Source organism: Corapipo altera, unplaced genomic scaffold, assembly GCF_003945725.1.
Source record: "Corapipo altera isolate COAL_440 unplaced genomic scaffold, ASM394572v1 301, whole genome shotgun sequence".
NCBI classification, from domain to species: Eukaryota; Metazoa; Chordata; class Aves; order Passeriformes; family Pipridae; genus Corapipo; species Corapipo altera.
In genome coordinates this window covers 3467009-3479143 of record NW_020884926.1, presented here as the reverse complement: position 1 = coordinate 3479143, position 12135 = coordinate 3467009, and the positions used below count along the sequence as shown (strand labels likewise).

Below are 12135 nucleotides of genomic sequence, written 5' to 3'. Positions count from 1 at the left end.
CACACACTGGAAGCAGCACCAGAATGTCAGACAGGCCAGGATGAGTCTTTACACCACCAGTAGCTTTAATTTTAGGAAATATCAGACAGATCTCTCTCAGCTGATACTGAGTGAGGGCAAAGGAGACTGACTGAAAGAGTTTAAAGAGTCTACTGACCCCCAATTGCCATGGAATACACTTCTCTTGCAGTGGACTCCATCTATTCCCCTTTCATGGAAGCAAACACCAACAGAAATAAAATCATCTTTGCTGACTGGTTTTAACCCTATCAAATTAATCACCTGCAAGTATTCGACCTCAAGCTGAATTCAACCTCAAGACCTTCATCAGTATAGGATGCTCAACTTCTTTCTTTTTTTTTAAAGGACTATACAAAATAAATAAATCTCAGTGTCCAGGAGGAACTGATAACATTTTATCTTGAGCTCATCACCTGACACATTTCAAACAAATACTTCTAGTTGGAAAAGAGCCCTCAAAACACCAGCAGGAACTGCTCAACTGAGTAACTGGGAAAAGATTTGAGAAGAAGATTTTCTACTTCAAATCTAAACTGTTCACTGTCATGAAAACACACTGAAGAACTACCACTCTCCCTTCTATATTCTGGTACAAAGAAAGCAACAGATATATGTTGCATTTTAAACTCTGCACTGTTTTTTGCCTGTGGACTCAATCTAAGAAGTGCTGGTGAGGCTGGTTTTCATGGAACTGCACTGCATTCCAGTGAGTGTTCTGTCTGGGATTTCCCTGTGAGAAATGCTGGCATGCAAAGCTCTGTTAAAAGCTGACCCAGAGAAAGCAGGTTAAAGAGAGAACCACACAATACACACATTTGCCTCCACTTCCAGAGTATTCATCTCCCATTGGATCAACTGAAAGGAAGCAGGAGGGAAAATACAAGAAGGATCAAAATTGAAGGTTCACTAGTGACACAGGAAGGGAAGAGAATTCTACTTGAGATTTAAAGAAACAAAACACAATTTTTCAGTAACAGTTTCCTCAGTTTGGATTTAGAACCAAAACCCACAGACTGTACCAAGCATGAAAACACTTGTATTTCATTGTCTTCTGGCCCCATCCTCTTGAAAACAAGCAAACAAAGAGGTAAATACATGTTACATGTCTTTAAACAGCCTGTGACTAAGTAAGGGCTTCTGCTTCACAGATAAAAAACTCTGATCAGAAACTGGTGCAACATTCTTTTCTTTGATTTTTTTTTTAAGTCAAAGAATCTTAAAATCCACTGGAGCACATTGTGTGTTTTTATGGGCATTTCCTTCACTAGGGATGAATTCACTGCTCATACTATTGCAGAATGCAGCAGCTACAGTTTCAGTTCATTTGCTTTGTTTGGAATGAGGACAAGGAAATTGGGCACAAGTGTGCTCTGGTGCTTTAAGAGGTTGCTGGCAAAGCAGATCAGTACAACACTGCTCTGCCAACCTAACTCAGAACCTCCCAAATGGATTCATTAGTTATTCACAAGCAGCTGTTTAGCAGCTATTTCAAGATGACAAATGATTTGTCACTCAGGACATTGTCTGACATGAACCATTGTTTCCTTTTCTGAGTGAGGATGGCATTGAAGCCAGGTATGAACCCATAACCCCCTTTAAGGGGGAAGAAAAGATGCTTTTTATTCTCAGTATGAAACTGAGTTTCTCTATCTCAACTCCTTTCATTGGCAGCCAGACAAAAAGCCCTCCATAACTCACCAGGGCAGCTCCTGAATGGGTAAGTTCTAGCAGACAAAAGCATTTCCACAGTAATAGGAAACTCAAACTCCTTGTTTTTCCTTGAGAGTTTGAAGGTGGCAACTCCACAGAGATGTTGTTTAAAAGACACAAGAGGCTGCCATTTCTAAAATTTCAAATCTTACACATCAGTACCTATATTTAAATCTCGTGCTTTCAATCCCTTTCTCTCCCAGGCCCAGCTCTCCCTCCTCTGCCGCAGAGGCCAAGCTCAAGATGGTGAGGTGTGTTTAATCCACTTACTGTCAATAATGTCTCCCAGCCCTTGAGCACGCAGGAGATCCTTCAGCCTGGTCACCTCCTCCTTCAGCTCCCTCACCAGTTTGGCGTTGGGGTCCTCGTTGATGACGGCGTTGCATTTGATCTGCTTCGCGCGGTCGGCGTATCTGCAACCACAGCACAGCCATGAACCCTCCCACCCCACAGGGAACTGCTGCTGTGCCACCCAGGAAAGCAGGAATACAGAACACAGGACCCTCAGCTTGCAGCTGGATGGCAGAGGAGATTATATGGCTGGATTATATTCAGCCATGTGTTTGAATTCATGTTTAGCACAGGGTACGGCAGCAAAAAAGACAAGTTCTGTTCAAGATGGATTAACAATATGTATGACAGACAACTTTTTTGTCCTTTATTCAGTGCTTTGACCAGTATGCTCAAGTTTAAGGACAACACTGTTGGTATGTTCTTCCACACCAACACAAGAAGATGAGTTTGATTTTTCAAGTTAAAGGTAGGCAATAAATCCCTGGCTCCCTATAGATTGGGGTTCCTCTTTAGGGTAACTGAGTTCTTGCCAGCATGGTTTCCTTCCCCACAGATATTCTCAAAGTATAATAACCCAAAGGTTTGAAGGACAAAATATGGCCATTAGAGCAGTTACCCACATCCATCTCAGAGACAAAGAAAGTACCTTAAAGTGCTCAGAGTTTCATCATAGTTTATGTCTGCTGGACTGAGAGCAGCAACCATTGCAGTTCTGGAGTTACCACCTAGAGTGAACAGGCAAGATTTTAGATGAAATAACAGTGCACCACCCAGGCCCTAATTACCTACTAAATATCAGTATTTTCAAGAAATTATAGAATTCAAATATAGAATTATAGTCTACATTGCCAAGAAACACACAGAAATCATAGGAAGGAGTTGTAACATTAACACAAGGTGGGACTGTGATGACTCAAATTTGACTACTAAAAATATTGAACATAGCACTTGATACAATTTTAAAGTGACTTAAAAGCAGTCAGGAAATTCAGTGAGACTTTCCTTCCAGAAGACAGATCAGCCATACCTAGATTTTCCCGGAGAAGCCACGTTAGTACAGAATCCCTGTAGGGTATAAAGTCTGTCTTCTTCTTTTTTTTACTCTACAAAGGAATAACACAGTATGAAAAATAGACACTGGACAGAAAAATGAAATTTAGGACATAAAGTTCACAGTATGGGTATTAAAAGGACCATGAGAATATACACAAATGCCACCCAAACATGGGGGGCCCACCCTCGGTTGTACAAGTGATTACTCAGTTTGGTATTAGATAACCTGCACCAAACTCAGACACCTCAACAGATCATGGGAAGCAGTTCAGAGAATTCCACCTTCAGAGAGGTTTTGCTGCATGTGAAAAATATCTTCCTGACATTTAAATTCTGTGTTCTGACACCATTCCAAGAAAATTTAAGTAGTAAACCTTACACTCAGGCAAAAAAATCAACATCTGCTACTACTCAGACCATCCTACCTTGCTGGTGCAGTTATCCTAAGTTGAAAGCATTAAAGAAAGAGGAAGAAGATACAGGATGAGCCTCTTAACAGAATTTTATATGTAATTTCCACGTTAGTTTGAACAGTACTTTCTATTCTTGACTACCCAAATGAATGAGAATTGTTTCAATTAAAAAAAGAAAAATTTAAAAAGCACTTAAGCACATTCAGCCTGTCCAGCTGTTGAAAACTCTCTTTTAAAAGGAGCAACAATAATTTATTTGTTTGGGGGTTTTGTTTTTTTAACAATAGTTGAGTATCAAAGTAAAAGACACAGTACTTTTCTAAACCTACTACCTTTTGCTTGGATCAGTATATGCTCACTTAACACATTATTAAGTCTTGCCATTGCAAAAAAAAGCCAGTGATAATCAAACACTACACTGGTATTTCCATAATTTTTAACAGCAAAGCTGCAGTTAGTTTTCTAAAATTATTCTTTCAAACAAAAATAAAATTACTGCTCTGCAGAACGAAAAACTTGCTATGTGAACAGGTCTTCTACACAAACACAGGCTTCTTTTGCAAGGCTTCTTCACAGTTAAACAAACAATGCTTCAATCTGCCCACAAATCAAGGTTCTGCCAGCCTGCATGACCTCCACAGAAGAGTATCAGCACTTTCATCTATCAACATCCACACAGCTAATTGGGCTGGGAATGTGAGGCCAAGAACAGTGAATGGTTCTGCTGTACTCCCTGGATTTTGCTGTCTCAGATTTACCAGCTGTGCAAAGGTTGTTGCAGGTAAGTAAATGCTGCACTTACCACTTCAGCCAGCGCTGAAATAACTTTGCCCAGAGTTGTGAGGGACTTGTTTATATTTGCTCCTTCCTGAAAGAACAGAAGACAATATTATACAGTAACTAAAACTGTTCAGCCATCAATCTCTGTAGTCTTCAGTTTTGCAAGTGTTTTTTCCAGGCTTACAAGAGCAATCCTTTCTTTTCTAAAGCAAAGGCTGGACATGATGTTTGTGCACCCACTTCCCCCTCTCTGCCCATCCCTGCAGTACCTTTAGCCGGGTTCCTTTGGCACCAGTGGAGTCAGCTCTCTCACTCCCAGCCAGATCCACCAGGCTGATCTTGCTGACCTGCAGAGGGAAAGCACAGCAACGTGAGACTCAGAGCAAAAAACAAACCTTCAAAGAATTCTACAGCGTTGGAACAACTCTACTGACTAAAAAACCACCACAGTGTCCTTAAAGCTGCAGTCAAACAGCTTTCACAAGCAATTAGCTTGATGCTGTTCTCTTAGGGATAAGAAGTGTCTGGGATTATGTCCTGGTTTAAGTATCACTATACCTAGAAGGGAGAATGAGGTCTCACATGAAGTCAAAGGGAATTAAGCATTACTGCTGCAGACAACACAAGTATCTCAAAGGAAGAGAAACCACACTTTATCCTGGCTCTGGTGGCACCACCAATAAAGCACTGGCAGTTTGTGGTTTCAGTGAGGCTGGTCAGTTAATGACAATTAACTCTGATAATTAATTTTACAGGGTCTTATCATCTAGGAGGGTTTCTTCAATAAATGATTTTTTTCAGGTCTGTCCACAGCAGTCAGCTCAGAAATATGAACATTACCTGTACTTCAGCTCCTTTTGCATGTAGAACACCTTTATTTCAAAGTAATAAAAGACAAAAATCTGTTCCATGCTAAACAGTGTGCTTCCTTTTAACATGCTAATTCCAGAAAGTGCCTAAGTCTCACTCATCCCAATTCCTGTACCCAAATGAAAGAACTAACAAGGCAAATATTTTGCACTGACAAGCAAAACCATTGAAAGTTCTGGGAACAAGACTGGGGAAAAGTAACTTATTTTATTTCATGTATCAATCCCCACAGAACCTAGTCCTTAAGGCCATATTTTTCCCATATCTATATATTCTCCTCCTGCACATAGGCCCCCATTTAGTTGTTTTTAGAATTACAATCAAAATCCCATAGGAAATAAATGGGCTCTGTCAAGGCACACAGCAAGTTCACCCTTAAACCACCAGAAAAAAAAAAAGCAATTCTCATTTTCTCATCATCCTGCCAACAACTGCAGGGAAGATTAAGTGAAGAACAGACACAAACCCACTGATCTGTAACACACCTTCTCTGTGGAAAGATCAGTCTCTGTGTCGTGTTTCTTCTGAGTGAAGACAATTGTAAACACAGCATGGGAGCGGCTGCTGGTTTCGTTCATGTTGGTGGCTGCCACAGTCCTGAAATATGAACAGATATGGGCATGTTTAGAAAAGCACAACTCCTGCAGGGCTGGATGCAGCTGCAGAGCAATGGCAGCAAGAGGCTGGACAGGTGATGTTCTGCCCTGTCAGCAAAACCAAGCCACACCTAATCCCACTAATAAACTCTTTGATTTTTCACTCCTGAACTACTCCCATGTTAATCAGAGTTTAAACAGAGCTTTCTCAATCTTTACTGGATAATCTACCTCACATGCAAACACCCAAGGAAATGTGAGCAGCATTTCTGTGAGTCTTTCCCACACATTGGTAAATGGAGCCAACAGCTGACATGGAAACAACTACTAATGAACCAGAAACTAAAGCTGGAATGCCAACTTTAGTCCTGACCACTTGAATGAAGGAAAGAGGGGACTGAGCTCACATGTTTATTTATACAAGGATAGTGATACAGTGCACAGCAAAGGAAGAACTAAATGCTGATATAACTATTTAGACACTTCATCTCAAGTCTCATTACAACCTTTAAATGTCTACACAGTGATCTGCAGCACTATTTCACCACACAAATCAATACCAGCCCTTTAATAGCATTGATTTCAATAATACTCCTCATTTACATGAGAGGGTTTTTTTTAAAGTGCCAACGCATCACAGTGATAAAAATATAAACCACACCTCCCTCATCACTCACCTGGCTTTGTTCCCAGCATCCATGAGGTCTGCAATGTCTGTGTAGGATGTCACTGCCAGCTTGGACAGATCCTCCACGTACGGCCCAAGGAGGGGATGTTCTCGCACCCGCAGATTGCCCTTGTTCTTCGGGTTCAACAAGTCCCTGACTCTCTCACAGTAAATCTCCATGTAACTCACCTGAAAACAGGAATTTGCATGGATAATTTAGCGTTTCTTAAGGCTTCCTCTGCAGCATTTCAGTGTGCCAGTGGTAGAAATTCCCCCAGTCCACCACAGCAGAGCTGTAGGTGGGTGTCTCTTCATTTAACAGCTCAGACACGGGCAGAGGGAAGAAGAGTCACAAGTCTCATGGATCAGATCTCCAACATAAGCTGCTGGCCTTGCATCCACGTATAAATCCCTCAACCATTTCAGAAAACATTGGTGTGCAATGAAAACTGTGCACTGGAGTTCCAAGTCATCCCAACAGCTTTAATGACACAGCAGCAAATCTGCTTCCTAAAGCAATAAACAAGACAGAGGGCAAGAGGAGTCTGCTTCCAAGGAGCCTCTTATGAACCTTCAAAGCAGACTTAAGAAGGAAAAAAATTAATTTCTCTGTATGCAGAAGCCACTTTTGATTCTAAAAATTATGGCTACAGTCTTTTGATAATAAACATTTAGGTTCTTCAGCCCATTATTTCTTTCAGAATTACTACACGGGTGAAGGTAAACTAGTTTTCTGTTGGGGTAAAAAAAGAGTCACGTGAAGGTTTTATTTATGTTTGCCTCAAACATGAAACAGAGAAAAGACATAAAGCTTAAAAAAGACATAAAGCTTAAAAAAATAAAATTTAAAAAAATAATATTAAAAAAAAATCCACCAAAAATTAGCATCTTAATGCAACATCAATAACCCAGCAGCCACGCTCAGTTTGATGTCCAGCACACAGACATCCTTTGATCATTTATCACACTCACCTCTACAGAATATGACATTTCCTCATTGCTGTTGTCATTGATTTTCTCAAACAGCTCCTCACACAGCTGGGGAGAGATTAAACCCGAGTCAGAAATCAGTCCTTTCTGAGGAGTAATAAGTAACTACTATGACATGGCACTGAAATGGCTTTAGAACGAGGGCAGGGGAAGAAAAAGAACCTAATGCATCAACCCCATGCAACCTCACTGGGAGGATAATTAATCTCAATTCTACATCACTATCAACGTTATTTTATCTGGTATCTCAACATTTGCTCTGGGTTTCACTAATATTATCATTCTGTGCTATAAATAGAAGTAAGCTGCAGTTCTCTGCTAACTGTTACTGCAATACAAAAATGGCATATCAGCAAGTGTGTGTCTGAAGATGATGTAGGAGAAATTTGGGTTAGGTTTTAGGAAGGACTTCACTATGAGGGTGGTGAGGCCCTGGCACAGGTTGCCCAGAGAAGCTGTGGCTGCCCCATCCCTGGAAGTTTCCAAGGCCAGGTTGGACGGGCTTGGAGCAACCTGGGCTAGTGGAAGTGTCCCTGCCCGTGGCAGAGGGGTTGAAATGAAATGATCTTTAAGGTGCCTTCCAACCCAAACCATACTGTCATTCTGTGATTCTAAAAAACCAAATCCCCTTTCCTGGGCTCTGTTCTACCTGGGGGATGATGCCTGCTTGGCTCTCCTCCTGCTTGCCCATCATGGTGTAGGATTTCCCAGCCCCAGTCTGCCCATAGGCAAAGATGCAGACGTTGTAGCCCTCGAAGGCGTGCAGGAGCATCTCCTTCCCAATGTCATTGTACACACGGCTCTGGGATGCAAAGCAGGGATCTTCAGGCTGGAAAGACATGGAAACAGCATAAACACAGAGTCAGCCACCATTCTAATAAGATTTCAAAAGCAACTGGGTTATTTTTCAACTTGTATCTTGTGGGTCAATCCCTCAGCAAGAGGTAAATTAGCCCATTTTTACACACAGCTTTTTCCCAAGGCAGCACAAGCTGGAGAAGAATGACAATGACCATGTCACTGCATTGTTTGTGGGGATATCTTACTCTAAATCTGGCATTCTCTTGCTTCCTGAAATGTTGGATTTGAACATTACCTGCTCCTGAAATCAGGACAAATTTAGCTGTGTTAACATTCTAATGTTGGGATCAAGATTTTATCAGACCTCCTCTGTTCCCTGATGCTGTTTATCTGCTTATTTTCAGGCATTATGTTCACAGTGTTCCTGTGACTGGTCTGTAATCAACTCACAGGGCTGCTCTAAGGGAGCAGTAAGGGAGGTGAGGGGTTTTTGTCTTGAAAACAATCTTGTTGGCCACAGATTTGCTCAGAAACATTAAGTCTTATTTCACCACACGAGTTACTAAAATTAATCCCAGAGAAATGTATTATCCCTTCTTTATATATCTTTTAGAAAACAGTGCAGGGGAGGAGTAGGTGGCAGAACAACAGAGTTCTGCTGGAGAACAATTACTGGAAGTCAGCGAGAGCTGAGCACCGATTCACAGGAGGGTGGGGCAGAGGAGCCAGATGAGAATTTATTGCTTTTGCAGCTACTGAAAACATGGATCACCACACTGCCTCTTCAGATATGCCAAGGGAACACAGACAACATCCCTCCTCGAGCTGTAAGAACTCGAGCAACTGTCACTTGTCTGAGAGGACAACTGAATTAACTGCGGCTCACACAATCTTTCAAATATTTACAACTTGTTGTAGCTTTCTGCTCTCCCCAGAGAGGGCAACACAACACACAGTCACAAGCTTTTAACCTGAATGTGGGTGAGAGAGTGCAGAAACATCTGACAGGGGTGCCTTGATCAGAGGGAATGCAGTTAAGTCACACCAAACAACAGCAAAACCAGGTTTTCTTGGAAAAGCACTCACCGATGTGTGGGACCAATAAGAGTAGTCAAAGCTGAAGGACTTTGGTGCTTCCTTAGGGTTCTTTGGGTTGATAATACCTACAGGAAATAAAATTCAAACTCTTAGTTAACTTGACATTTAGGGGCACAATTAATGAGCTTGCTGACCCACAGTCTGTGATTCTGAGTATTCAGAGTTGTCTCACTGCACAGGAGTAAGAAGGTTGAAGTGAAAGACTCACAGCTTCCTCACACTGGATTTCTGTAGGCCTTATTTCAAGTAAGTCAAGAAAAAAACCTCCTAAAAGGAATATGTTGTTGCTAAACAAAATTCTCTGTATTCTCCACAATTAATGAAAGCTTTGTCAGGCACCTTTAGGTGGGTGGGTTTGGTGTTTTGGTGTTTTTTCCTTCCCAGCTACAAAACACCTTCCTATAACCTTTGCCTGGAGGGGAGTAACAATGGATCCAGCTGTCATTTTAATGTCTGTAGTCTCTGTATTCTAATAATTTATAAGCACAGCCCTTGCTGGAGAAGTGAATCTCTACTGCTTCCTTCTTTTGGGTACTACAGTGCTGGAAATACTTAAATCTGTTATTTCCAGCAGCTGCTTTCAACACCGTCTGTGTAAGGACTGTAAAAAGGCCCAGTCCTGAGGGTGCCAAAATTAGATAAACCACCTTAGATTTACACACACCCACCTGGCACCTAACACAGCAATCTGCCTTTGGGGATGAGACACCAATTATGACAAGTGCAAACGAAGTCCACAAAGAAAGAAGCCATGCAAAGGTGTCAGCAGCCTTCCTGGGGAGGATTTACATCCTGATACCACTCACCCTAAACAGAAGATGCTTATTCCTCATATATTCATGTCAGTTTGGTTTTTCTTTGAGAAATGGGGGCTTGCCCCCATTTGTTGATAAACAAAAATTCCCTCGCCCACATCTCTTACCATTCCAAACACGAACTTATCATCTTGTTTCACCCAAGTCTCTGAAAACATGGTTACAGAACCCCCATTAAAATCAAATCACTCCTCTACCAGATGCTGTGTCCCTGAGCAGGGCTGTTGTCCAAAATTACAGTGTGGAGAAAAGATCACTGTCTGGACTGCAAATAGCAACAGTTGCTACTCTATTTCTCGTGGCCGTTTCACTTGGATGCACCTTGTGCTGACATTCTTGCCTTTAAAAAGCTGACAGACAGGCAAAGCCAATGAATCATTTGCACCAGCACAGTATCAATTTGCAAAAATGCCTGTGGCTTTGGGTAGCAACATGGGCACCACCACAGAACAGACTGTAACCCAAGAGATCATATATGGCTGGAACTTCCCTTTATTGGCTTTGCCCAAACAGTAGCGCAGCTACAGCTCACAAAATTCTCCAAAGAGAACAAAAAACAAAGCCCACAAGACAACTTCCCTGCCCCAAAGTTAAATCAGTTCTCTCCTTGCAGTGTGTTCCAGACTGCTGCTGTTCAACTTCTCATTTCACATTTCACGTGAAGCTCTGAAAGGTAAGGAAGAGGCAATGCTTTGTACCTGGAAGTTCCTACCCAAAAAAAGCAGTACAAATAAAAATCAATCTCCAATTAATGTCTGCAAAGGCACTACAAGCTTGCCATTACTTCACCCTACTTGCTTTCAGCTTAAATTTGATCCATCACATTTGTGAAGAGTAAAGTTCAGGCTCTGTCACTTATGCAAGTCATTCCACTCTGTCCCATTTTTTTTAAATCATTATTTATTATTATTGTTGTTGTTATTTTCTTAGACAGGCTCTCCTCAGCTCTCCATGCCAAGCTCCACATCCAGCTCGCTGTTTTGAAAACCACTTTCTAGGATGTATGTTTTTGCAAAGCATATCTTGAGAAGTGTATCAGGAAAGGGAGTTTAACTGCAAGAAAGCAGCTCTGTCAGAGGTTGGGAATGCAGCTGCCTGGCCAAACCCTTCCACTGCAGCAGGAATGGGCCAGAGCAAAGCTCCCTGCTGCCAGGAACTCTGCACGCTGTCCCTCAGCACTGGGATCCAGCCACAGCCTTGTCACTCAGCTCCTGAACCAAGCCTGGAGCCTATTTATCCCCCATTCCTCTTTCCTGCACACAGTTACATCCTCCACTTTCAGAACCACTGGTTTCACAGAATTCCCAGTCTACAAATGAATCCAGCAGAGCTGACTGAGGGAGAAGATATGAGAGTATGACCTCAGCAGCTTTCAGCTGGACTAAAACCCTCTTCATTTGGGACACGGAGCACCAAGTGGGTGCTGCCAACATCAGTGATGTCTGCTGTGGTCTGTGTTTGAAACCAAGTGCTCAGGGATGCAACAGTGTGAGATAAAACCCCTGGAAGAAGATGGTGAGGCAGCTCAGAAACCAGGAATTCCAAGTGAAGTAACTGATCCAACCTGAAGGTGTCTTTTGCACCAAGCATCTCCTTCGGAGGGACGAGAAAATCCCTGAAATCTGTATCGCTGAAGAAATTAAAAGGCTTCTTATAGTACAGGTAAGCTTTGTCCTAAAAGTTCATATGCCAAATTGGGGAAGGAAAAAAGTAAATTGAAATGATGCTGCAGAAATTAAGACTGAGTCAGCAACACTGATTATATGTACTATGTTTCTCAGCACACTGTGTTTTCAGCTGAACAAGGAAACAAACAGAAATAAAAGAGGAACAGGAGTGTTTCCACTGTCTTTAATATCCACAAGAACAGTAAAAGCTTTTCAGCTACTTTGTTTGGTTTTGAAAGCAGCAAGGCTGAGGTGATTTGTATGAGTGAATGATGAAATAGGTCGTCCTGTATCTCCTCTCCCCACAGCAGCCTCCCTGCATGGTCCTCACACTAATGGTTTAATTACAGAGCCCCAGGA

The 12135-nt window shown here is 41.9% G+C and overlaps 1 protein-coding gene across 9 annotated transcripts in view; it reads right to left on the bottom strand.

The window, feature by feature from the left end:
- Positions 1-12135, bottom strand: part of KIF1B (kinesin family member 1B) — an 85941-nt gene that overhangs the window by 57205 nt on the left and 16601 nt on the right. For 3 of the 9 annotated variants that reach the window (XM_027657993.1, XM_027657999.1, XM_027657995.1), the window contains exons 3-14: positions 9282-9358; positions 8044-8223; positions 7377-7442; positions 6415-6593; positions 5627-5738; positions 4541-4618; positions 4294-4359; positions 3504-3521; positions 3053-3128; positions 2672-2750; positions 2002-2144; positions 835-876 (exon numbers count right to left, since the gene is read on the bottom strand). In XM_027657993.1, the coding sequence (XP_027513794.1) occupies positions 835-876; positions 2002-2144; positions 2672-2750; positions 3053-3128; positions 3504-3521; positions 4294-4359; positions 4541-4618; positions 5627-5738; positions 6415-6593; positions 7377-7442; positions 8044-8223; positions 9282-9358 (1116 nt within the window). The remainder of the gene's footprint in view (positions 1-834; positions 877-2001; positions 2145-2671; positions 2751-3052; positions 3129-3503; positions 3522-4293; positions 4360-4540; positions 4619-5626; positions 5739-6414; positions 6594-7376; positions 7443-8043; positions 8224-9281; positions 9359-12135) is intronic. The other 6 variants (XM_027657998.1, XM_027658001.1, XM_027658002.1 and 3 more) reach the window with 3 other exon arrangements.